The sequence below is a fragment of the Eublepharis macularius genome, chromosome 2 (assembly GCF_028583425.1).
Source record: "Eublepharis macularius isolate TG4126 chromosome 2, MPM_Emac_v1.0, whole genome shotgun sequence".
In the NCBI taxonomy this organism is placed as follows: domain Eukaryota; kingdom Metazoa; phylum Chordata; class Lepidosauria; order Squamata; family Eublepharidae; genus Eublepharis; species Eublepharis macularius.
In genome coordinates, this window is record NC_072791.1 from 154,612,037 (window position 1) to 154,639,190 (window position 27,154).

Below are 27,154 nucleotides of genomic sequence, written 5' to 3' on the forward strand. Positions count from 1 at the left end.
ACTATCTTGGTAGTTTGTTCTGGTTTTGCTAGTCCAAGGGAAGGGCAAAGAGCCAAACAGGCTATGAATCTTCCTCCTGGAAATCTTTTTTTCTGGCACTTTCTTTCTTCTAAGACTTAAGTAGTCATTGCCTACACCTCCAAGCATATCTATTTTTCATCTTTTAGTTAGAAAAATGAGAGTGGAATAATTTTAATAATAAACCTTCATAGTCATATAGGTTAGTAACTCCCTGCCTTTAAATGAAAACTAAAATTGTCAGTGTGTTAATTTGTATCCTCGACACCATATTGTGTGCTTTTCTGTGCTCCTTAAAAAAATTGCCATATGTACAGCTCTGATCCACATCCACAGTCTTGTTGCCATTATAATCGACCTTGTCTCTCCATGCACATGTATACAGCTCAGCTGGTCCTTAACTGCAGCCTCCCTTTCCACCTCAGGCTCTAGACAGACCAAGATGTGAGAGGGATTTTAAAACATCACAAGCATATTCCATTCCCTGACTCCCCTGATTTAGTTGTGCCATAACGAGGGTCAAGATCCTCTCTCATTCTAAACACTAATAGTCAGGACAATATGAGTTATTCAAGAAACTCTTAGAACTATTCCCTGATTAGGGTCACAGAATGATTACTCACCAGTTCACAGGCATCTCCCCATTGTTTTGCAGCATTAGCACCACCGTAGAGGGCTCACTTCTGACAGGAGCAGCACCAAAATTGAAATCCAGCATGACAGGTGTGTAAACAGGGGGGATTCGTTGCGTGCTGCAGGTTAAAGAGAAATGTATGTGAGAAAAATGCATGTGTAAAAGTGTTTCTTGGTAGTCTGCATATCCCCAAATACATCATTAAATTTTGACTTCTGAATGTTAGAGAAATGAAAGGAAGGAAGGTGACTTTCAGACTCTGAAGAAATGAGGAGGAGTGTTTCTGCATATGAACAGAGAAGGCAGAGCAACTAGAGGCTTGAAATTCCAGATGGGCAGCTATGTTACTTTGTATCAGAAAAAAAGGCTGATAGAATTTTCGCAGAATAAGAGTTTGAGACTCAGAGCTCACTTCTCTGATTCATGAAAGCTTACACTGAAATAATTCAAAAAGAGTCCAGTAGCACCTTTAAGACTAACCAATTTTATTGTAGCATAAGCTTTTGAGAATCAAGTTCTCTTCGTCAGATCCACTGAAATAATTGTTATTATTTACAAACAAAATGTATACCCTGAATTTCTGTTCTCATCAGGGTGGCCAAGGTGCTAAAAGATTAAAAACATATATAAAACCATTTTAAAACACACACATACATACACACACACACACACACACACCTTAAAAACATAAATATATAAAAACATCTTAAAAACCATTAAAATCAAACAAAAATCTCATCATTAAAACAAAAACAAAGCTACAATATATATACAGAAACATAAAAACATCAATTAAAACACAGAGCAGGAAGGCAGGATCACTGATGAGAGGGAACATCAGAAAAAATGAAAATGTCTTCACCCACCGGCAAAAGATGGCAACAGAAGGAGACAGGAGAGTTTCGTTGAGAGAGAATTCCAGAATTTGGGTGCCATAACTGAGAAGGCCCTCTCCTGGATTTTCCCCTCCAAATCTCAGAAGGTGGAAGCACCTGAAGCAGGGCCTCTATACTCATGTTATGGTGCAGCTGCATCCCTGTTATAGTTAGAGGGTTGAAAATGAACAAAAGAACAAAACCTTTTACCTGTGCCTGGTAGGCACTCTGAAGGTAAGCTCCTGCGCAGTTGGATCTCGCTCCAGATACTTATTCAGAGTTTCAAGAGAGAGAAGCCGCCAAAGGTGCAGCTTGCTGATGCCACGGGCACTGCCTGTCCCACAAGCATCAGAGATGCAGATGAATGGATAGGTGCCTGTTGCTGTCACAATACAGACTGGCTGCTTTCCCCCAAGAAGCTCCATGGCTTTAGGGCAGGGTAGAGGAGAGAGAGAAAAGTCATTGCAGTGGAGATATCAAGAAATATAACATGCTACTGTTACAGACAATTTTATAACTCAAAAAATGCATCTCCTGCCCCCTTCCCTCCGTATTTTCCCCTTTCCATTGAAAACATTTCATTTCCCCAACATTCCAAGCCAGTTTGGTGTAATAGTTAAGAGCGGCAGAACGCTAATCTGGAGAGCTGGGTTTGATTCCCCACTCCTCCACTTGAAGCCAGCTGGGTGACCTTGGGTCAGTCACAGCTCTTCCAGAACTCTCTCAGCCCCACTCATCTCACAGGATGATTGTTGTGGGGATAATAATAACATACTTTGTAAACTTCTCTGAGTAGGTGTTAAGTTGTCCTGAAGGGCAGTATATAAATCAAATAATGTTGTTGTTGTTAATCTGCTGTTCCTGGGAAAACGTGATTCTTCTCCAAGATTCATTGCTATTAGGCTTGTTGGTTAATGAGGTTCTGCAAATTTCACAGTTTTTCAATGACCCATTGACAAGAAGGTCTGTGGTAGGAAGGGCTGATACAATTGCTGTTGTCTTAGATGAGAAAGGGCTTATGAGGAGGATTTTATCTAGAAGCTTTGGGCAAAAGAGAGTGGGAAGGAAACTTTGCCTTGAAACTTTGTATAGTGAATAAATAGTGAAGAGGTTTCAGCTAGAAATAAATATCCTAAGTAAATATAGTTCCCTTGTCTCCTCCCTCCCCAGATCTGGTCCCCACAATAATTTCTGTGCTGAATCTAGGTGACAGCAAGTAACAGCTGTGCTTTCCTGCAAAGTCCTTCACAATCTCTCCACTGTCAGGAACAAATAAAAGGAATGGGAGAAGAAAGAAATGTTCTGATTATTTCTTCTTTCCACTCCATACACATGCATGCGCAGGCATACGCATGCACGCACGCACATACATGCATGCACACACACTTCTAAACATTGATTCTGTGCTCCAATACAGAAGACACAAAGTCTTTAAAATCTGTAGGAGTGAGGAAAAAACCCACTGCTGCTCTGAATAAAAAAATGAAAAAGTGAGCTTGTAACAAATATGTAATAACAATAAATGCAACAGACAAAAAGAGCCCCTCAGTGGAGCTGCATCTGGAGAAGCGTCTTGTCAGTTTCTTTTGGCTTTACAGCTACAGAAAAAGAGAAGTTGAGCTAAGCAGGAGTTTCACAAAACACCTTTCTCATAAGCTACTGATTTCTTGTCTGTACTGTTAAGCGCTCCCCAGTTCCATAACTGGGTTATCGTAACTTTGTAACATTTGCTTGTTTTCAAATACACAAGTGAGCATTTTGGGTGCAAGCAGATGCTGAAAGTAGATAGCACAACTAATAATTCTACCCAGATTCCAAAACAGCAACAATATAGATCTCTATTGGACCTCTTGCTGCTTCCAGCCCAGGTAATGCTAACTAAGAGCTCTCCACTTCCCCATGGGTATTATACATATTTACTGAAATATTTAAAAATCACCTTTCACAAAAATGCCATTTCAAGGCTGAAGAGAGATTTCATGGCATTAAAGACCATTGAAGCCCATTTGTTATGTCCTCAGTCATGTACTGCACGTGTTGGGCAAAACCATAAGATGAAACTACTAATTCCAAAACAGGCACCATTAATGACACTTAAAGGAAACTCCTCTAAGCCTGGTCAATGGCTCCCACTGCCCAGATTCCTTCGAGGATGCATATTTTCCTCCCCCATTCTGGAGCACACAAACCAGTTTATATTTTGGAGTATGTTTCTGAGTATGTTGCATAAGGGTAAGATGTCACACTGTTACCACTCCACTTGAGTTTGAAGGAATATTCCACAAAGGATAAAAAGAGTATGAAGAAAGGCCCTTTGATTCACAAGGGAGACGCTGAGCTCTTGTGCCAGAAATAGACCTAAGATGGTCAAAATGGCAAAGGATAGGATGCTGTGACAACATATAGGAAGCAACATATAGGAAGCAAAAGATGAGCTCCCTTTGCCTCACACAGTTCATCACACAGCTTGAAGCTACCCAAGCTTTTTGGCAAGTTAAATATGCAGTGAAGCAAGGACAGTCTTTTTATCTGATGTGGAATCCAGCTCCACCACTCCTACCCTCATACAAATACATAATGTGCTTGTTTTGAGGATTGATTTAGTACTTTCCAGTTCCCCTAACTGCTCACCTTTCACAGGGAAGAGGGCATAGAAGACTGTCCAAGTGTAGTGCAACCGACGGGCTGGGCTAAGAGTTGCTCGCAACAATATCTTTCCCCGGGCAGGAATTGTTCCTCTGTAGTGGTCAAGTTCTATTGCTGGGGGGGTGGGGGATAGAAATGGTATGAGTAAGGAGAGAAGAACAGAGGCAGCTACAAAGATTTGCGCTTCTAATAAATACCTAGTGGGTCATTTGCAACTTCTTCAGGGGCACATGGTCCAGTGATCTTCTGCTCCACACTGAGTACATATTTTAGGGAACAGCTCCCATTATTTAATAACACAAGTTCACATGACTGTGTTTTGCCAACCAAGATACTACCAACATCCAGCTGCTCCTCTTGTGCCTGCAGCCCAAATACAGAAGGATCATGTCCATCAAGCAAAACAGGTGACAGGAAGTTCTTCTAAATACACACTGCTACTCAGGTTGATGAGGGAAAAGACTATTGTAAAGACAGGTCAGTGTTGATATTCAACCCACCATGACCTACAGGTCTGCTTCAGAGGCTTGTGTCAATACCAACTGGGAGGCCATGGGTGCTAGGGTGCAATCTGAATTTGCTTCAATGGGCAGCTCTATAATAGTGTTTCTATCTTCCTCTAACATTCTGCACTCTTCCAAATGTTGTAACTTACTGTTATGGTGGCCAGTGCTCCCTCACCAATAACCCGCAATGGATAACGAACACTCTCTGGGGCCTTGTCATCCAGTATCTCTTGATCTCTCCACACCATCACCCAAGTCCGCAGAAGATATTTGATCTCCTCACTAGGACTGAAGGTCCATGTCTGAGCCTGAAATCACATGCAAGTGAAAAAAAATGGTCAGAGTATTATGACTGTCCAAAATGCATAATGCATAAGTCTTTTAAAGATACAAGGAAACCCACTTGTATCTTCTCACTCATTCTACTCTATCTCAGCCATTTTTTTCTTCCTGTGAAATCCTGTATATAACAGGGTTAACATACCTGTAACTTATGTTCATCGAGTTCTTCTGTGCTGACACACATGGGGACTGCGCAGGCGCAGGCCAGCCGCCGGAGAATTTTCTAGAGCTTCCATGGCTCCGAAGGGGCCGTTTGTCGCGCGCCTCAGCGACCGTTTTCCCGCCCAAACGGTCACGTGATCCTCCAGCGACCAACGGCCCCTTCCCTCAGTTCTCCCTTGCCGCCGCTTGACCAACACACTTCAGCCGTAACACCTTAAAAACACCAATATCCGTTACAGCCATCACAGTATTGTGCATTGGAGTTCACAGCGGGGTAGGAGGGAGGGTTGTGTGTCAGCACAGAAGAACTCGATGAACATAAGTTACAGGTATGTTAACCCTGTTTTCATCTTCGTTCTTCTGTGCCTCCACACATGGGAGTGTACCAAGCTTCACACAAGAAGGAAGGCGGGGGTGAAGTCCAACACAATTTTATTAAGCAAACAAGATCAACAATAAATAGATATGCATATATACATCTATGTAAAAATACTGTGTAAGGACAATATTCAATATTTACATATATACACACCCCCAGGTACATATATACACACTTTCACTCAAGGGTACCCAACAGGTACGTCAAGAAAGTCATACCAAAACTCCCTCAGGAAAAGAGGGAGTGTAAGACAGCCTTGGCCACAGATACATCCTGCTCCGCATTGACATCAACGGCGTAATGCCTGACAAAGGTGTCTGCAGAGGACCATGTGGCTGCTTTACAAATGTTAACCAGGGGCACCCCCCTGAGGAGTGCCGAAGAGGATGCTTGGGACCGCGTGGAGTGGGCTCTGACATGAAGCGGGCAAGCCACTCCCGCCAGGGAATAGGCCTTGCTAATGGCCGTCACAATCCACCTAGACAGGGTCTGTGAGGAAGCCCTGTTACCCTTGTCCTTGGCCCCAAAACATACAAACAGGTGAGGACTGGAGCGGAATCCCTTCGTCCTATCCAGGTAATAGGCTAGGGCCCTCTTCAAGTCTAGGGTATGGAGGGCCTTTTCCCCCTTAGAGGAGGGTTGAGGAAAGAATGCAGGCAGTGAGATATCCTGCGAGAGGTGGAAGGCGGACACCACCTTGGGCAGGAACTCAAGGCAGGGACGCAGGACCACCTTGTTGGGATGAAACACAAGAAAGGGAGGGTCAGATCGCAGTGCAGACAGCTCACTGACCCTTCTGGCCGACGTGACGGCCACCAAGAATGCTACCTTGTAGGATAGCATATCCAAGGGGCATGTAGCCATAGGTTCAAATGGAGGCAACATGAGATGTGAGAGCACCAAGGACAGTGACCACCGAGGCACTGGCGCAGACACAGGTGGGTAAAGATTGTACATGCCCTTAAGGAACTGGCGGGATTGCGAGTGAGAAAACACCGTAGCACCCTCAACTCGGGTGTGAGCAGCTGATATCGCTGCCAGGTGGACCTTGAGGGAGGAAACCTTCAAGCCCAGGCCACGCAAGTGGCACAAATACTCGAACACAACCCCCAAGGGACTGCTCTCGGGCACCACTCCTCTGGCAAGCGCCCAGAGCTCAAACCTGCGCCACTTGGCCGCATAAGCGCGCCTAGTGGATGGCCGACGAGCATTCAGGAGGACCCTCTGCACCTCGTCAGTAAAGCCTATCGGGGAGGAACGATCCGCCAAGCCGTTAGATGCAGCTTCCTGGGATCGTGGTGGACTAGGCTCCCGTTCAGGAGAAGGTCTTGCCGAGGGGGCAGACTCACATACGTCCGTTGGGACATCCGCAGGAGCTTCGGGAACCAAACCTGCCGTGGCCAGAAGGGGGCCACTAGGATGCAGTCCGTCCCGTCCTCCTCTATCTTGCACAGGACCCTGGGAATCAAGGGGAACGGAGGAAACATGTAGTGCAAGCCCTGCGTCCACGTAAACTGGAAGGCATCCCCAATAGAGAGGGGGTCGCTCCCTGCCCTGGAACAGAACGTGTGGGCCTTGGTGGTCGCCGCAGTGGCGAACACATCTATCACTGGATGACCCCACATCTGGAAGATCGGCCCAACGTACTCTACGTTCAGTTCCCACTCGTGTTCCAGCAAGGGGACCCTGCTGAGGGCATCTGCCCGGGCATTGTCCGACCCAGCCACGTGTATAGCACGGAGCGACACGCCGTTCTTGATAGCCCACTGCCAAGTGAGTGTGGCTTCCCGGCACAGGGCCATGGACACTGTGCCCCCCTGCTGATTCACGTAGTACATGGCAGTCGTGTTGTCCGTCTGCACCAAGACATGACGATTTCTCAGCAGTGCTGTAAGAGACACAAGTGCGAAACGAATGGCCCTTAGTTCAAGCACATTGATATGGAGGGTCTTTTCCCTGTCAGACCAGACATCTTGTACCGACACATCACCACAGTAAGCCCCCCATCCCAACAGAGAGGCATCAGTGGTAACCGTGATGTCATGGTGTTGATACCCGAAAGGGGTCCCTCTAAACAAGTTGTCATCAGACAGCCACCAGTCCAAGGAGGAGAGGATGACCCTCGGGATAGAGAATTTGAGGGACGGAGGGTGCAGTAGAGCATCATACCTCCGCACAAACCAGTTCTGTAGAGGGCGCATACGCAGCCTAGCGAAAGGCACCACAGAGGTGGCCGCTGCCATATGCCCTAGTAAGCACTGGATAGTGCGCACAGACTGGAACCGGTTCCTTTTAAACATGGACACTAGACCCCTTAGGGACCGAGCCCTCTCCAAGGGGAGCAGGGCCTTACCCTCCACAGAGTCTAACAGTGCACCAATGTAGGACACCTTGCAGTTGGGCACCAGTTTGGATTTCTCCAAGTTCACCAGGAGCCCCAGGCGTTGGCAAGTGCTAAGTACCAAGCCAATGTCCTGCACCAGCCTAGACTCCGATTCAGCCACGATGAGCCAGTCATCGAGGTACGGAAAGATGGTACAGCCTTCTTCCCGTAGGAAGGAAACTACAGGGGCCACACATTTAGTGAACACTCGTGGGGCAGTGGACAGGCCAAAGGGGAGCACCTTATACCGGAAAACCCGTTGCTGGTAAACAAAGCTCAGGTACTTCCTGTGCTCCTTCCGTATGCCCACGTGAAAGTATGCGTCTTTTAAGTCAAGAACCGCAAACCAATCCCCCTGTTTCAGCAAGGCGATCACAGCCGCCAACGTTACCATTTTGAATTTGGTCACCTTGAGGAAGGCATTAAGGCCCCTCAGATCCAAGATGGGACGTAAGCCCCCATCCTTCTTAGGGACCAGGAAGAACCTAGAGAAGAATCCCCTTACAGAGTCCTCATAGGGCAATTCTTCCACAGCACCTTTGGCCAAGAGCGACACGATCTCCGCATCCAGCTCGGCCATAGTGTTATTGACAGCTGTCAGGGGTGAACTGCATCTAGGCAGTTCAACGAACTCCAGCCCGTATCCCAGTTCAACAATAGTTAAGACCCATGAGTCAGATGTTATTGACTCCCACTCAGAGAGGAGTGGACTAAGTCTGTCCGAAAAGTTCGGGGATACGGCTGGCGTGACCCGTCAGTACTGCCTCCCGGTGCCCTGCTGATCCTTCTGCTGGGCCGGTTGTTGTGCCGGACGAGGCTTGAAGGGCCGACGCCTCCTCTGCTGTTGTGCGGGAGGGTAAGGCCGCTGTTGGTAGGCAGGATACTGCTGGTAGCCTGGCCGCTGTTGATGGTATCTGCCCTGGTAATGGTAAGGACCAGATCGGGGAGCGTACCGTGACCTGGAGGAGGGCTTGTCCGCTGGAGCCAGGCCCAAAGACCGCGCCGTCTGCCGGTCCTCTTTCTTTTTCTTCAGGGTCTCGTCGGTCGCTTTGGAAAAGAGCGAGTCCCCCTCAAATGGCATGCTCTCCACTCTGGAACGCACCTCTTGGGACAGGGCCGTAGACCGCAACCAGGAGTGGCGCCTGAGGACCACCGCCGAAGCCATTCCTCTAGCAGCAGTGTCAGCAGCGTGGCTTCCAGCGTTCATCTGCTGCTTAGACAGTCTCACAGCCTCTGTCTGCAGCAGGGACACCACAGCCTTCTGTTCAGGAGGGAGGTCTCGCGTATAGGATGCCAACTTCTCCCAGAGGTACAGCTGGTACCCTGCCATGATGGTCTGATAGTTGGCAATCCTCAGACCTAGGGAAGAAACAATGTATTGGCGCCTGCCCATGGCATCCAGTTTCTTGCCCTCCTTATCAGCAGGTACCGAGGAGTGACCCGATCGCCTGGGGTTGAACTCCTCTGTGACCAAGGAGGAAGGTGGAGGGTGTTTCACCAGCGCCGGCCAGGTACCCTGCTTGATCTTGTAGAGCTGCTCAATCCTCTTGGATGTTGGAGGTTGATCGCAGGGCACCTGCCACACCTTCTCCACGATTTCCTCAAGACCCTCGAGCATGGGGAAGCCAACATATGCCGGGTTGTCTCCATAAATGCGCTTGAGGAGCTTGTCCTTGGTCTGGGGAACCGCCGAGGAGATGTCCATCTCGAGAGCCTTGGCCATCCTCGCCATCTGGTCGGCGTAGATGCGGAGGTCCTCGAATGGCGAGTCCGCAGATGGTACAAGCTCTTCAGCTGGCGATGGTTCGGACCAGGACTCCGACTGGTAGCCGCCAAAGCTCTCCACATCCTCCTCATCGGAACCGAGCTGGGATTCCGGAACCTGGTGCGGAGGGGGAGCCCACGTCGACCTCGATGTCGAAGGCCTCGGTTCCGACACGGAGAAACCTGCAGGTGCCCCTTCCCACTGGCAATGGTATGGCGAGGGGAGGTAGGAGGCCCGTCGATGTCGGGACGCAGTGGACCGGACCGATCGGACACTGTCCCCAGACCGACGTCGCTCACGACCGGCAGCTGGTGGAGACGGACGGGCAGGCGACGGACGGCTCCGACGAGGAGACGGGCTCGGTTCCAGCCTCGGCGACCGAAGAGCAGGCGATGTTCGGATCCGACGGCGCGGGCTCGGCTCCGGTCCCGAAGAGAATTCTGCGGGCACCGTCTCGAAGGCCATCGGATCCGGCACCGGCACGGAGATGTCCTCTGGCTCCGGGGAATCCAGATGAGGGGAAGGCGTGTGAGGAAGCACGATGACCTCTTCCTGGGGAGCGGGATGCGGCGACCGGTGATGTTTGGTCTTCTTCTTCTTCTTCGCCGGTTCCGAAGAAGACCTCGGAACCGACGCGCTCCTCGCCTTCGAAGGGGACCTCGGCCTCGATCTCTTAGATTTTACCGGAATCGACCCGGTCGTCGGTTCCGATCGGGGACTCGGTAGACGGATCCTCGGTTCCGATGTCGGTCTCGGATCCGACCTGGTGGAAGATGCGCTACGGGGCGGCCGTACCGGTCCCTGCGCTGGAGAGGCCGCTCTCGACGCCGAGGCACTCGGGGGACGCGGTTTCGACCCCGACCTCGCGGAGGCCACTGAGCCAGCTCCGGAATGCCGTTCGGCAGAGTGGCTAGGGCCGGCCTTGGAGGAGGGCAACGGGGCGCCTCCGGACATGACCTTCTGCCACAGGGAGGAGTTAAGACGGGCCTTGCGCTCCTGTCGGGCCTTGCTGGTGAAGCCCTGGCAAATCTTACAGGCCGTTACATTATGGGTCTCCCCCAAACAGAACAGGCACAGTTCATGGCCATCGGTCTTGGCCATTTTAGTGTGGCATTGGAGGCAATGCTTGAAGAGAGCCTTTGAGGCCATCTTCAGGGGCACGCAAAAAGAAGGTCAACAAACAGTCCGAGTCAAATTACCGAGTCCACAACAAAGTCCAAACGAGATCCGAAGAATAGTCGAGGTCACGAAGTCCGAAGTCAAAAGCCAAGCAATCAGTCAGAATAAAGCACGAAGCACAAAAGCACAGAGCAACGAAGCTCACGTTCTCTCCAAGCGGCGGCAAGAAGAGAACTGAGGGAAGGGGCCGTTGGTCGCTGGAGGATCACGTGACCGTTTGGGCGGGAAAACGGTCGCTGAGGCGCGCGACAAACGGCCCCTTCGGAGCCATGGAAGCTCTAGAAAATTCTCCGGCGGCTGGCCTGCGCCTGCGCAGTCCCCATGTGTGGAGGCACAGAAGAACGAAGATGAAATTTAGGTTTTTTAAGGGAATGTGGAAGCATAGTAGCATCTTTAGTTAAAAGCTGACAGTGTTTCTGTTCCAAGTATGTCTACTCACCAAAGCTTCATTGGGCAGAATAGTCCCTTCAGCAGGCTGGACAGATAGTCGTTTTTTGTCAGACTGGTGGATCTTCCACCTGAAGAACATGGGTAGCCGGGTAGAGTTCTTTATAGTGAAGGTGCATGAGGAAGAGAGACCCACACATGTGGGTTTGAAATAGAGGCTGCCGTCACCTTCTAAGAGTAGGGAAAGGGGCTCAGCACTGCTTTGGAGAATGATTTCCTGAAGAAACAAACATCAACATAATTTCCAACCAATGTAGCAAAACTATGGTGCTTTCACAAAGTAAAATTGAGCAGGGCTCTAGGCTGGCACAGAAAGGCCTGGATACAGACAGCTATGGCCAACATAAGAGAAGAGTGCATATAAGGGCAAAATTACCAAACAATGTATAATGGGATGAATCCAACCAGCTTTTTCACTGGTGAAAGGGGGAAGAGGAGACCCTCAAAAAGTCTATGCCAAAACCTGCATGGACAAAAGCCACACAGGACAGTATACTAATAAGGAAGAGAATTGGAAGAACTTGAGTGAAAAAGTTGGTGAAATTCAACCCAAGATCTGTAAACTGTTTGATGTCCACTTGTAATAAAAACAAAGGGAAAAAGGGTTTTAAAAACTCAACCCAAAATGGAGAATGAACTAGGAGGGTCAAGCTAACATATAAAAGTGTTTAAAAATTTCAATATTTATTATGTTGTGCACACAAACACCATTAAAAATATAAAAAGATAAAAGTTAAAATATCAGAACTCCTAATAGATATACACAAGATTGAAAATTACATACACATTGATGGAGAATCCAATGACTATATATATACATCAAAATAAATACTATATCATAAATACTATAGTATCTACAAATAAACTGACCAGACACATTTCGGCCCGTACTGGCTTTCCTCAATGGTCATTAAAATCCTATGTAAAACCACACACATCCAGGAATTAATTATTCCAATAATAATTAAAATTGAATAAGAAATGAATTAAAAACCAAGTGGTGTTAAAATAGCTTGCATAAAGTGTAGTTGAGGGGATTTACACAAAATACTACGGATAAACTCTCATGGTTGTTTCACTACACATCTGACAATGCCTTCAATATTATTCTGGTATAAAATAGTATCTATCACTGGAGGTGTGAAGTCTCCATCAAAGATAGTAATGAAATCATTGCTGCCTCTTTCTCCTGCATTGTGACTCAAAAACAAAAATTACGTGCAGCTCTTTAGGGGGATATAACAATATCTACACCTATTGACTTGGCAATCACCGGTGAAAATCATCATCATCATCATCACCATCGATTTATATCCTGCCCTTAAGGACAACTTAACACCCACTCAGAGCAGTTTACAAAGTGTGTTATTATTATCCCCACAACAATCACCCTGTGACGACTTCCGGAATGGTGTGGCGGTGTCACAGCAGCTGAGTTTACGAGCTCAGTGCCGTGATCTTCCTGACTCTTTGGGACTCGAGGATTCGGGCCCCCAAGACCCCGACCATGGAGAGGGGGGCAGGCCAGAGCAAGGTGGAGGGGCTCACTGGGACTGGCAACCCCTGTTGGAGCCCTCACACTGGCTCGAAGGCAAGGACCGAGGAAGAAGCCTAACATGGCTCACAAGCTACGAACTCTGAGATTCTAAACAAGCGAAAATAAAGTGGAGATTCCTGACAAGACAGAAGTAAAGATAACTGAAAGACCGAAAAAGAGTGATTCTACCTGACATCTCTCCAAGTAAGAGAATTGTTTATGGCTTTATGAGGGCTATCCAGCTTGATGAGGGGCAGGGCCGGATCTAGGGTTGCCGGCATCTGGGGCAACCCTAGTCCAACCTCTCGCATGCATGCCGCGCGCCCGCACGCTCCCGGCGCGGCGTGATGACGTCATTTTGGTGACGTCATCACGCAGGGCGGCGGAAGCAGCGTGCGGGGCTGGGAAGCCACCCGCGCCATTCGCCTCCTCGCAGGCGAATGGCGCAGGCGGTCTCGCAGCCCCCTGCGCTGCCTTTTGCCTGCCCCGCAGGACAGGGGGCAGCCGGCTTGCTACACACCCCCTGTCCTGCAGGGCAGGCAAAAGGCAGCGCGGGGGGGCTGCGAGGCCACCCGCGCCATGCGCCTGCCCCACAGGACAGGGGGCAGCCGGCTGCCCCCTCTCCTGCGGGGCAGGCGAATGGCGTGGGCGGCCATGCTGCCCTTTGCCTGCCTTGCAGGACAGGGGGTGCGTGGCAAGCCGGCCACCCCCTGTCCCGTGGGGCAGGCGAAAGGCAGTGCGGGGGGCTCCGAGGCTGCCTGCGCTGCTGCCCATGTGTTCTGGCAGCTGGCAGCTGCTCCCAGCGGCACCAGGGGCAGACTACCCCCCTTGCCCCCCCTCGATCCGGCCCTGATGAGGTGGGCTTTATTATCCCCCGGAGTGGTGGCTGCTTTATGAACCAGGAGACTGTCACTGAAGAGTGATTGCAAGGAGAGGTTTCCTGGGGGAGAGCTGGGGAGCAAAAAACTTCACAACTATAAGCAGCAAGAGCAAAGGAGCTTTTTACCAGTTTTAAGAGATCTTTGATTGAACATTTGAAAGAGAGTGGATAAAACGGAGCTCTCTGAAGATATATTTTTAAAGCTGCAGCAAATCTCTAAGCTGATGGATGACATATTAAGAAAAGCAGATGAGACACTTGGATTGAAAACAGACAAGGGCACCGTGTTAGATGCCAAATTAGAAAACTTTGATGGGACAGATTTATTTGAAAGAAAACTGGAGGAGAAACAACAACAACATGGAGGAGAAAACCAGTCCTTTTCTGTGAAAGTACGAAAGGTAGAGAAGAAAGGGGAGGAGTGTGGAAAGGAAGCTGTGAGGAAGAGATCTAGTGTACTGCCTCTGTACAAAGCAAAAAGCACACAACGTACTTCAATTAAGAAACATATCACAAAGATGAAGAAAGACAATCAGAGACATAACAATGTATTCATCGAAACCTTGCAGGAATGCTTAGAAGGCAAGAAGAGTCGCTTACGGTTGATCATCGGAAAGAATGTTGCAATACTATTCTAGAGAGAGAAAGAAGAAGAAAGAAGATGGAACTTAAATTATGATCCTGGGGCTTTGACAAATAAGGAGGGTATATGGGATATATTGCAATTTATATATGTTCTGAATTCTACTTAAATTGCTTTGATATAAAAACCTAGAGAAGAGGCTCATATGCCCCTTTTTGCTTTATGAAGCTCAACATAGACCTAATATAACTCTGTATGTTTTTTTTCTTTTTAACATGTTAGACACTGTTTATGTTTTGCTACTGGATTAGAGAGAGTGTGGCAAATGGGTTCTTAAGAGTCTTCTACTCTCCTTATTTTTCTTTTTATTTTCCTTCTGTTGGAGCTCTTTTCTTTCCTTTAAATAAAAGTATTGTAGGAAAGAAGGAGCTATAATACTATTCTAGAGGGAGAGAGAAGAGGAACAAAAATGAAACTTAAAGTATGACCCGGTAAACGGGTGTCTCTTATTTCCCCTCTTACTTCTTACGTTCTTCATTGGAATTCTTTTTATTTCTTTAAATAAAAGTATAAGAATGATCTTGAGATAAGATAGCTTCTAGGTCTAACAGGGGAAACACTAGGGAGGTAGAGGGAACCTTATAAATGTGTTAAATTTTAAAACCTAAACTATTGGTTAAGCTAAGTCTGCCTATACATTTGTTTTGTTTTTCTTCTGCCTTTTCACAATGAAAACACAAATACTAAATCTTAGATGGCTTGAGATCTGATATATGAAAGATCGAGGGTAGGCTGTTATAAAAATCTCATTGTATACTTCTCTCCTTTCAGAAAATATTTAGTTAATGACATATATAAATAATGGGACTAACAATAGAATATAATGATGTGGATGTTCACTTCTTTTTTCTGTTTTTTTTTCTCTTCTCTGCTCTGCCTCTGGAATGGCTAAGGGCTTAGTACCCTAGGCTTAAGAACTAAAGGATCGAAATGTGCCTTAAGAAGATGCTCACTTAAAATATAAATAATTGTAAGAAATGAGAAAGGAAACTGAATAGGTGGGTAAAAAAGCAAGGAAATTAAAGAGTGCTTGGAGAGATCTAAATGGACTATGTACTGTACAAAGAGAAAGAAGGGGGGTGTTCGGTTATTCAGTTTCCTTTTCTATGGATTGATGACTGTATTGCACATTTTCTGAAATATTGATCATATAATGACAACCTTGTACACGAATCTGATACTAAAAAGTTCCTTTCTTTTTATCTTTGAAAAACCTAGTAAAAATTATATTTTTAAAAAAATCACCCTGTGAGATGGGTAGGGCTGAGAGAGCTCTGAGCCGTGACTGACCCAAAGTCACTCAGCTGGCTTCATGTGGAGGAGTTGGAAATCAAGCCTGGTTCTCCAGATTAGAGTCCCGTCACTCTTCACCATTATGCCAAAATGGCTTTGAGGTTTAGGATGAGGTTTGTATACAGAGCATGGGAACAAGCATAGAGAGAAATAACACACTCTTCTTGGATACCAGTTGGTTTTGACAAATCTGTCTGCCCAATCTTGGCCTGATCTGCCCTGCTTTCAGCTGTGATTGGAGGTATATATTGTAAACCTGAAAGTGTAAGGGAACAGCCATGCACTAGGTGTTTGATCACATGCACCAGAAACTTGGGCTTCTTTTTCCATGCTGGAATTTCATGCACTCTTTTTTTTCTTTTGCTTTCCTTTTCATTCACTCTTTGAAGTTTGTGCTCTCTTTTTCCAATCCCAGAAAGCTCACCTACTCCATCCCCCATTTTTAAAGGGGCAAAGAGTATTACATTTGTCAGCTCTACACAAATTATATGTCAACTTCAAATCACACAATAACCTTATGGGAGTATCACATGATGGCTAAAATGTGGTTGCAATACACCTTAGTTTTATATTTCTAATTCATCCTTTGCCCAAAATATCCTTGGAAATAAGCAAGACTTTTTTTAAAAAATCCATTACATCTGATAATTAAAACAGCTAGCTGAGAGATCACAGGATAAACTCCATAAACTCAGAGGGAATTGACAGCTAATACCAATATACCTATGCTCCCTTCCTTCACGTTCTGACTGGAATCTTTGTACAACTCCTCCAGGTTTGCTGTCAACTTTCATGGAGGAAAGAGTATGATGTGCCTGTAATTCAAGGAACAAAATAAATTACAACTTCACACTGCTTCTTCTTGTCCCCACCTTTGTGAATGATGGAGAGGAGTTGAGGTGCAGGGACAAGCTGTGCTGCTGCACAGATGTTTCCTGTGGACAGGTTGAGAAGATGAAGATCTGGTGTGCTCCAGGTGGAATAAACCCAGAGTGAGGCTTGACCAGGATGGAAGGGCAATTCTCCAGGTTCATGCTGAAGCTTATGGCAGTGGTGCCTGTGTTGCAGAGTAGCATACTGCAATATGTGGTAGTATTCTGGCATACTGGAGGAAAGACCTAGAAGGCAGAAAAAACAGCCATCTACATTTGCCTTGAGGATAGTGCTGTAACTCTAAAGACACAATGCAACTGATAACATAAAATACATAACACCAGGCTTCCCATGCAGAATTAACTTTGTTAATTGAATAATCTTACTCTTATCTCTACCTATTTATCCTGTCCTTCCTCCAAGAAGCTCAGAGTATTATGCACTCCCTATTTGATCATCACATCAACCATATGAGGTAGGCTAGGCTGAGAGACAGCACAACTATGACTGGCTCAAGATCACCCAGTGACAGTCTCTCTACATGTTATGAAATACCTAGGGATGCTCAAGTGAACCTCATTTCACATGTCCCCCCTCATATTTTCCATGCATTTGCTCACACAGTTACACTTCAATTTGTTCCATGTGAATACATTCACACATTCTATATCAGTTCCTCCTCAACTGCTAAAAGTATCCCAGTTTCCCCCACATTCATTCATTGAAATGCAGGTCTTGACACTTTATCACACTGTAAAGAAATGCAAAGTGGCAAGTCAAAGGATCCTATAGTATTTGTTCTCACAGCAAAAACAGAGCTGAATTGGTGCTTTGCCCTCTGGAATCACTTGCAGATACAGTCACACAAAGGGAGCTCTCGTGAAAGAAGCATTCATGTGCACTGAGCATTGAGGACTACACATACAATCCTGTACTTGAGCATCTCTAGGTACCTAATAATAAGTACTTAATAATGCATAGAGAGACTCTGAGACTCACAGCAGAGAGGGGATCAAGTCTCCTAATCTAAGCACTACACCATACTGGCTCTCTTTTGTAGATGTAGATTTTTTTCTTCTCTGCTTTGACTCTGCTTTGACTCTGCTTTGGTGCCACACACCCCCTCTTTTATACTCAGCAGAAAAAGCAGTCATAAAATCAATTTCAGCATTGACAAAGTAATATTAACCATTCAATAAAATGAATCAATTCTTCCACCTTGGAAGAGTAACAGTACATAATTAGAGCAGCCAATTCAAGTCCCTATAATTTAAAATGACCCTTTAAAGGGGTTATTTTCAACAGCAATTGAACATTTTACAGAGAAGAAATCATATGAAGCTCTTCAGGAGCACATTCCACACTTACATCATATATATAATGGAAGGAGCACATAGAGAAGAACCTCCAAAGATTACCATAGTGACCTGGTTCCTCTATAGGGAAGATGACCTTTAGCATGTGCTGTTTTCAGACTGTTTAGGGCTTTCTAGGTCATCATAAGCACCTTGAATTGGCCCTGGAAATTAACTGGTAACTAGGGTGGATTAAACAAAATAGAAGAAATGTGTATTATAGTAGCTGCCTAGACATTTTGTTCACACCCAAGCTTGGACGCATCCTTGCTGGGAGATATTTTATGTTGCTTTTCCACCTAAATAGGGTTCCCAAGGTGGTGAATGTGAAGCATTAAACATTTAAAATATTAAAACAATATTTTACATGTATATATAAATATTTAACAATAAAAACATAGATATACAATATAACCAGGGAGGAGAGCCAATAAGAGTTTACTTGGAGGAATGCCCAATGAAACAAAAAAGACTTCATTTGCTGGCAGAAGGCAATGACAGAGGGAGATAGATGGGGAGGGAGTTCCAAAGTTCCTGGCTAGTTTCTGGGGTTTGCATGAAGATAGAATCCTCAGGATTGGTTCAGAGCCTTAGAGGATAAACGGAACTTTGGGTTTGATTGCCACACATCTCAAAACTTCCTTCAGGCATCTATTCATGGTTTCCCTAGCCTCCCTGGGATCTGCTAGAAGTGCAAGATAAAGCTGAGCATCATCTGCATATTGGTGGTAATTTAGCCCAAATATCTGGATGACCTCTCCAGCAGCTCCACACAGATGTTGAAAAGCATGAGGGACAAGACAGAACCACAAGCTAGAGGCCAAGGGACAGAGCAGCAGTCCAACACCATCACATTCTGAAACCTACCCTTAAGATAGGACTGAAAGCACCAAAATATAGTGCCTCCCAGTACCAACCCCAAAAGGCAGTCCAGAAGGATATTGTGATAGAAGGTATTAAGAGATGATGAGAGGTCCAAGAATCAACAGGATCATACTTCCACTGTCCATCTCCCATCACAGATCACCTACCAGGGCAACCAAGGCTATTTCAGTTCCATGGCCAAGCCTGAAACCAGATAGGAATGGATCCAAACAATTCACTTCATTCAGAAATCTCTGATGTTGGCCAACCACCACTTATTCAATCACTTTGCTCAGGAATTGTACATTTGAGAGTGGACGTCACCTGGGTCCAGAGTAGTTTTCTTCAATAGTGTATGCACCACTGCCTGTTTCAAGGACCATCCCCTCTCTCTAGAAGTCAACCTGCTGATTTAAGCAGTCAGGAAGGACAAGGATCGTACAAGCAAGTGATAGCTCTCAAACTTCCAAGAATCCTGAACACACCCTCAAACTAGACAGGCTGAAAGACATCCCACACAACTGAACAAACTTGTACCCACGGACCATCCTACCCTGACACTGCTAATGCAGAGTTCACAACAGAGCGGATGTGAGAGATTTTATCTGCATAGTAAAATGATCGCAGTAGGATGCAGAACAGTTCACCCGTCCTGTAAGCTACAACCCAATAGGTCCCTAACCATCTGGAAGGGTTCCATAGGTCTACACTGTTCAAATGCAATGGTGGTAGAGAAATATTGTTTCTTTGCTGCCATCACTGCCACAGAGTAGGCTTTAGTGTGTGCTGTAGCCTCTGCCTTGTTGGATTAGGCCTTAGTCTTTCTCCACTGTCATTCTAGTCACCTCCCATCTTCTCATCATCTGTAGCCCCTCAATAAACCAAGGGGCTACCTGGGCTCTTAGATTTACAAAATCTGCCTCCCATCTGCACAATGGGAATTTTACTAAATCTGGCCCACATTATTTCTTCAGCTAACAAAATAAACTGCACAGAATCATATGAGTTCACAATATTATAGAAAGTGTTATCCTTATGAAATTATAAGCAGACTTCTACCGACCTCTGCCATCACCAAGCTGGATAAGGCACCAGCTAGGAAATGCTGACTCAGAATCTCTGGCTGGATTTCTCTACAGTAAATGAGAAAAGAATGCAAAACTCAAAAACAAAACCCACTCCCCTTTCAACAGGGAACTACACATTGACATCCTCTGGATACATCAGTATGTTTGCAGAAGAAAGCCAGTGTGGTCCAATGGATAAAAAGATTGCCTTTGACTCAATATATCTCAGTTCATATCTGTGCCCAGCCTACACCACCAGGCATCCTGGAACATAGCATGATTTTTCAGAATACATTTTCTTCCCTGTGATCTGGAAACAGAGACTAATTTATCGGGACTGGGCCTGAACTAAAAGATTGTAAAGTACCTTTCCAAGAAAGAAATGAAAATTAATGATGAATGCCTTCTACTCTGCAGTCAGAGAGAATAGGGCTACAAAACCCCACCCAGGGGTAGAAAGTCACACTGCTCACCTTGTTGCAGTCCAAAGTATACTGTGGAATGAAATGCTGTCGCCAAGGTTCAAAAGTGTGTCCACGCAGGCGGATGGTGAAGTTCCAGGATGGACACATGGTGATGGGCTCTTCAATATTGTTGTAGTGCCGCAATACCTATCAACAACAAGAGAGGCAATACCTGACTGATAAGAAGGATAGATCAGGGTTTCATCCGTTAGAGCTACATCACTATTATTATTCTTATTAATGATTGGATTTATTATCTGCTCTTCCCACAACTGGGCTCAGAGCGGATTACAACATAAATAAATTACAATAAAAACAGCATTAATCGCATAAAATACAATATAAACAGTACATTTGGTTGGCAACGCATATAGCTCAACCCCCACCAAAAACATTCCATGAGGGGGCAATGAACAGGCAATATTATATTAATATATCAGTGGAAAACTGAATGAGGGAGTTTTCCAATGCCCCCCACCGCAAAAGGAGACCAGCAAAGGAGCCTCCACCTGTACCTCGGCCTCATGCATATGGCCTGGAGGAATATCTCCATCTTGCAGGCCTGGTAGAACAATAGTAAATGCTGCTGAGCCCTTGTTTCAGAGGACAGAGAGTTTCATCAAGTTGGTGCCAGGACCAAAAACGTCCAGGCCCTGGTTGAGGCCAGGCAAGCATCCTTGGGGCCAAGGACCACCAGCAGCTGTTTGTCAGCTGAATGGAGCATCCTCCAGGGAATATATGGTGAGAGACAGTCCCGCAGATATGCTGGTCCCAGTCCACTAAGGGCTTAATAGGTTAAGACCAAAACCTAGAACCTAATCTGAAACTCCACTAGGAGCCAATGCAGCTGGGGCAAAACCAGTATTATATGTGCCCTATACAATGTAGCCGCCAGGACACACACAGTCACATTCTGGACCACTTGTAATTCCCAGAGAAGGCCCAAGGGAAGCCCAGCATAGAGCGAGTTACAATAATTTAATTTGGAGGTGATCCTTGCCTGGATCACTTTCGTTCGGTTATGGGTCAAGAGGTAAATAGATACCAAGTTAAAATTTTATTTATATTTATTTCTGGAAAATGTATATGACTCCTCTCAGCCATAGGCTTCCAATAGAAAGGGAACATAACTGCCCTTCAGTAGTAATCCCAAAGTTGATTACTAACTCCCTTTTAAACTTGTCACATTCTGCCCAGGGCAACTCTTATCAAGAGTGTCCCTGCCAGCCAGTTACCCAGACCAAGGTGACTTGGCACCTAATAATCAGTTATAAAGAACACGTTGGAATTTCCATGCCATAAATACCTCTGACACAGATTCCTACCCACCTTGTAGAAGGCAAACCCTTCTAGTTCTGCTGCATATAAAGAGTTGAGCTGAGGAGGCTGGAAAGTGACACAGAAAGCCATAGATTTTAGAGGTGGGATGTCACAGCTCTCTGGGGCCACCTGGAAGGGACTCTCTGGCTTGTTTGTCCATTTGATAGTGATCTTTCCTTTTGTGCAATTGGTCAGGCAAAGAGGAAGCGGCTGTATGTTTTGAAGCTTTGCACAGCAGCCAAAATCAAACTCCTTGGTGCTCAGGTTAACATGAGGAGGAAAAACAGTGAGGTCACTGCTTACACCATCATGGAAATATTCAACCATGGGATCAAGAGAAGGATATTCCTCAGGTGGCTTATCCTCCAGCATCTAGAACAAAAGGAGAGAGTTCTCTGACTAAACAGAAGGCTTACTGAAGATAGCTGACCAGTCAGAATGGATGGAAGTTCCTATGACCACGGCAAGCTTTTCTGTCAACTTTAGTAGGAAGTAAGAAATGAGTGACAGAAGGCTGTTCCTCCACAGGAAAACCTAGATGCCTACAGCATTCCAATCTTAAATGGTCCCCTGATTTCACATTGAGGGAAGTCTAGGAAGGATGAGAGGTAAGTTTAAAGCCCCATATTTTTCAGCAGCTTTGAAATCACAGTAGAAATCCTTTAACAAATAGCATGCTCAGAGTAAGCTCTTTGCTATCATACAATTGCAAAAACAATATGGGCAGTTTGGGCCTCACCATGGGCACATCCATGGGGCTCCAAGTCAGTACTCATTCTGGGCATCCATAGGCATGGGAGCAGACCAGTCCTTCCAACAGACATTCTTTACCTCTGGTGGGAGTGTGAGGGCTCCATTTTCATCTACCAGCAGTTTGTGCTCCCTCAGCATAGTACTCAGTACATCTGGTGGGTAAAAGGTCAGTCCTCTGGCCATGTGTGTCCTATATCTTGTAAGATCCTTCAGTTTCAGAATTTCTGGTTTCATTGTGTCTGAGTGGCAGGTTCCCAACAAATCTAGGAACAATGGATCCTAAGAGGCACCAGGAACACAAGGAGGGAACAACTAAGTTTGCCTGCTCTGTATTCAAGATTATACCTCTGTCATTCTCCCTTATTAATATTGTAGGAACTATTTTACAATATATTAGAAAACAGCCATTTCACGGCAGGGAGGGGAAGTTGCATGGACAGCAGTATGAAAAAGTTAGAAATAAGCAGGAGGATACAGACCACATATTGTGTTGCTGTTTTTCCCTTTCTCGTGCCTCTCTATTTAGGCCCAGTGCTTTAGCTAAAATGAGATTATACACAAGTGAGATACAGCACTAAGTGCATTCATTTTATTATTATTATCTCAACCTTTCTCCAAGGAATTGAAAACAATATTTTAGTCTCATGACAGACTTGTGAGGTAAGCTAGATTGAAAGATAAGACTTGCCTAAAGTCATCTAATAACCTTCATAGCCAAGCTAGTAGTTGAACATGAGTTTCCTGCATCCCCAGCCCATACTCTATCAGGTGCACAATGCTAGCTGTGCATGGTCACAAAGCACATTTTTAGAAGTAGGATAAACTATTTTATCCAATCCTCACAGTATATGCAACCTAAGTATTTCAACTAGCACTGACTCTCAAAGCCAATAGGGACCAGTGCAGGAATACCAGTGTTATGTATTCCAGCTGCTGCCTTCTGTTTGGAATACAGTGATGTCCAAGAGGAAAGATAATACAATTTCCAAGAAAGCTCCTCACATTATTGGTTTTCTGCTACCACAATGAGCTGAAAATACAGCAAAATGCCTTGTGGATATATCTTGTCCGTGTAGTCCAAAATCTGCCTGGAGGCCAATATGTTTAATCTCCATAATGGAGGACAGGGTGATGAATCAAAAACAAACACTTCTGCTCACAGAGCAGCCAAGAGCTAATGGTGGTGGGTGGAGTGGGCGTGGGGGTGATAGAGCAGGGCTCAAGGACTAGACACAAGCTGCAAAGATGTAGAACCTGAAGCTCAGATTAAATCATTGTTTCTGTCAATCCAATATGCTATGTCAAAGAAAGCATTAAGACAGCGAGAATTATTCTGCGTAAGCAAAACTGCTTGATACTGCAGGGCAGCCAGTCAAAAGATGGTGGTGATGGAATAAGCGACTCAGCATGCCTTGGACATTGGGGGGGGCAGGGGGCTCTGCATGTCTCTGTGTGTTTCTTAATAGTAAGCTGCTTCTCTTTGTCTAAGGAGAGAGCGCCTCCTGACTCCTCCTCTGTCTCTGTGTCTCTTGAGAGATTTCTTCTTCTTACCTCATGGCCTTCCAAAAAGGAAGGATGTATTTCTCAGAGCTCCTGCCATGAAGGCCTCACCCACAGACCCACTTGCAGCCTCACTGCTGGACTATCTGTCTGTGGTATTTGTAGGGAAAGTGACTCTTTAGGCTAGGACTCTTTCTTTCTACTCCAAAATATTGCCATGAATGGAATCTAACTCAATAAACTGTACATTCTAGCTTTTCTGTAATTTGATTGCCTGAGGATTAATTAGTGCACATTGGAGGAAACGCTTCTAAGGGCGGGGAGGGCGGAATACAAATGGAAATAAATAAATAACTCTGCTACCAAACAAAATATAACTATTTCTAATAGGTGGAACATATTTCCACCACTACATATTTGACTGTGGTTACACAACCAAGAGCAACACTTCAATGGAAGACGGATCCCAAGTCCTCTTACCTGGTGATGTACAAGGCAAACCACACGTCTGTAATAAATCATTGGATAGGTAGGCTGGAAGGTCACCTTCAGTGTAATAGTGGACATCCCAGCCAAGATTCCACAAGGGTGGTCAAAAGAAAAGATACTCTGTCTGCTGTCAATGTCAAACTGATAAAAGGCTGGGACATCAGAAGTATTGGTGATGTTTAAGGGCTGAGTTAGACTCTCTCCAAGGTTAATGCAGCTGAAGTAGACAAAGGGATGCTGAAGAGAAACCCCAGGACCTGCAATGACAAAGAACTTCTGCAGTTTTTACATTGTACATCATGTGTTGCTGATGTCACTGGGAAAGGAATGTGTTTATACACTAATAGAACCTGTTTTTTCTTACTCTGAGCTTGATTGTTAAGCTTGTAGCTGTAAAAGTGATTGATCTTGATCATCTGTTTCCATGGGCATTCAGCAGTACTCCTAAATATTGCTACAGATACATTTCATATAGTAGCAAAGACACAGTATCCCTTCCCCCAACTAGTGAGAGGAAGGGTCAACTACAAGGAGTGCAGGTCGGATTTTGTTTGTTGCTGGAAGACAAGGATACTAGACACCGGCTACAGTTCCATAAATCACAGGAAGGAACCTGTAAGCCAGCAGCAATACAATGTTGACGACCACAAAAGTAGAAAACAGTATGAGTCCAAATAAATCAGTTTCTAGCTGCAATTTACTACATTCCATGGAAAATTTAAAAGACTACTTAATCACCAACTGTGGAATACATGTAGCACATACACACAGTGAGTTTTCCATGCACAATTTCATATACATATCTTGGCTACAATCTGATATTCAGAAAGATTCTACAACTTACATTTACAGGAATCAGCAGAAATAAGAGAGAAATACCAGCAGATGTTTTAACATAGCATGGAGAATTAGAAAGGTTTTCAGTGCCTTGTACCTTTGCATGATCCTGTCACCTTCAGCACAGAATGTGTCACATTCCCAGCAGGTGCAACAGTGAAATAGTCCACATTCTTCATACCCACGATATGTGGCCTGAAATGCAAGGGGATGATAAGCTTCCCACCAGCTGAAACAGTGGCTTGGGTCACACCACAAGAGAAGTCACAATCACGAAGCATTGATTCCTTTGATCTTTCAATCCGGAATGGAGCTTTAACCTACCAAGAAACAAACAGAGTTACATCCATCTCTTCAAGGAGAGAAAAGCCTGCCCTGCATCTGGTAGCTTTGGTCAGGAGAGTCTGAGCCAAAATTCCATGCAAGCCACTGGTGGAAATGCACCAGAAGACAAGCAGATTAGCATTCTCAGTTCCTGAGGTAGTGTGTTGGAAGAATAAGGAGATTAAACAGTTTGTGTGTGGTTCCATGAACATTTTCTGGAAATTTTGAAGCCATGGTGGGGGGCTTTACCCCCTGAAAAACAAAAGTTTGGGGGAAAATTAAAATATATGCAATACTTTATTTCTTATCATGCCTAAACTTGTGTTCCTGCTCTAACAATAAAAAATGCATCTTTTAGAACGTATTTAGCATATAAAATTGTACTATTTGGCATGCCTCAGTATTCTACAAGCAAAATTGCAAATGCATCCACTGCTGCAGACTGCTGTATCCTATGCGGCCTTAGCATCTGTACCTTCGTTTTTTGACATCCAAGCAGCATGGAAAAAGTTGAAAACAGGAAAGACAAATTTTGTAGTAAACAAAAGGAGGTGAGTTACTTGGACACAAACTCTCTCAGTCACAATACAGCTAGTAGCATTATTAAATATAGAACTTTATAACACTGAACAGGTTGTAGAATAACACTTTATAATACTAAACTCTTCAATAGTTTATTTTCATCAAACACTTTATAGCATATTGTTTGAATCAAATAAATCAAATTTAAACCATAAATTTATCTTTGAAATGTACATATCTACAGTATGCATAGGAATTATCTTTATGTAATGCTGTAGACTGTCTTACATAAAAAACCTCTTTATGGTACAAATTTTGACTGAGAAAACCTAGTTTTAAAAATCAGTTCATTCCCTCCAAAATGGAAAATGTTTCTTAGGAGATTTTATCAGTGCAAAAAACCCAAAAATCCCTGGGAGAAAGGTTTGTTTTGTTTTATTTCAGGGGCCTTGTATCTCTAGGCCTGTGCCAGGAGAAACTGCAAATAGACATCAAACATGATTAATAAACTTTCCCAGGGTTGGAAATGGCTGCAGAAGAAAGTGGGGAAGATCTATGGTCATCAGCGCTTTTTGACAACAGACTGCTAGATCCAAACCAGTGTTTACCATAACATACTAATCTCTACCATGCAGTGGCACATATCAGGAGCTGTTGAAATATGAACCATGTTCACCTCTATTTCTATAATTTACAGAAATCAGGAGTGAACAGCACAAAGTTACTGGAAAGAACTTAATGTTAGCAGGAAGTGAATTGGAAAATGGTTCAGCTGAGTATGGTAAAACTGCCAGTGAAAGGTGAAGGGCAATTGACTTTGGGAAACTACTGGACATAGAATAGGGCTTACCATGGGAATGAGCCCCCTGAAACATATTAAAATGATTCATCTGAAACATGGAGTAGCCATCTTTTACAATCTAGCAAATACACTAATTATTAGCATATGTCTTAGAGACTGAAGGTCCACTAGGAAAGCACTAGTCTATTTCTATTCAGCTACCTAGTATCTGTTGATTGCTGAGATCTTGCAAAGAATGCTGGACTAAACTCAGGGTCACTTGAAAAAGATTAGTTATGTCTTAACTGTAAATAAT

General features: G+C 45.0%; 1 protein-coding gene across 1 annotated transcript in view; it reads right to left on the reverse strand.

The window, feature by feature from the left end:
- CFAP65 (cilia and flagella associated protein 65) overlaps positions 1-27,154 on the reverse strand; it is a 60,405-nt gene that overhangs the window by 20,853 nt on the left and 12,398 nt on the right. The window contains exons 8-19 of the mRNA XM_054971639.1: positions 25,309-25,531; positions 24,366-24,631; positions 22,464-22,664; positions 21,642-22,004; positions 20,322-20,459; positions 16,562-16,807; positions 11,329-11,553; positions 4,829-4,987; positions 4,371-4,536; positions 4,159-4,287; positions 1,738-1,954; positions 642-770 (exon numbers count right to left, since the gene is read on the reverse strand). Of these exons, the coding sequence (XP_054827614.1) occupies positions 642-770; positions 1,738-1,954; positions 4,159-4,287; positions 4,371-4,536; positions 4,829-4,987; positions 11,329-11,553; positions 16,562-16,807; positions 20,322-20,459; positions 21,642-22,004; positions 22,464-22,664; positions 24,366-24,631; positions 25,309-25,531 (2,462 nt within the window). The remainder of the gene's footprint in view (positions 1-641; positions 771-1,737; positions 1,955-4,158; positions 4,288-4,370; positions 4,537-4,828; positions 4,988-11,328; positions 11,554-16,561; positions 16,808-20,321; positions 20,460-21,641; positions 22,005-22,463; positions 22,665-24,365; positions 24,632-25,308; positions 25,532-27,154) is intronic.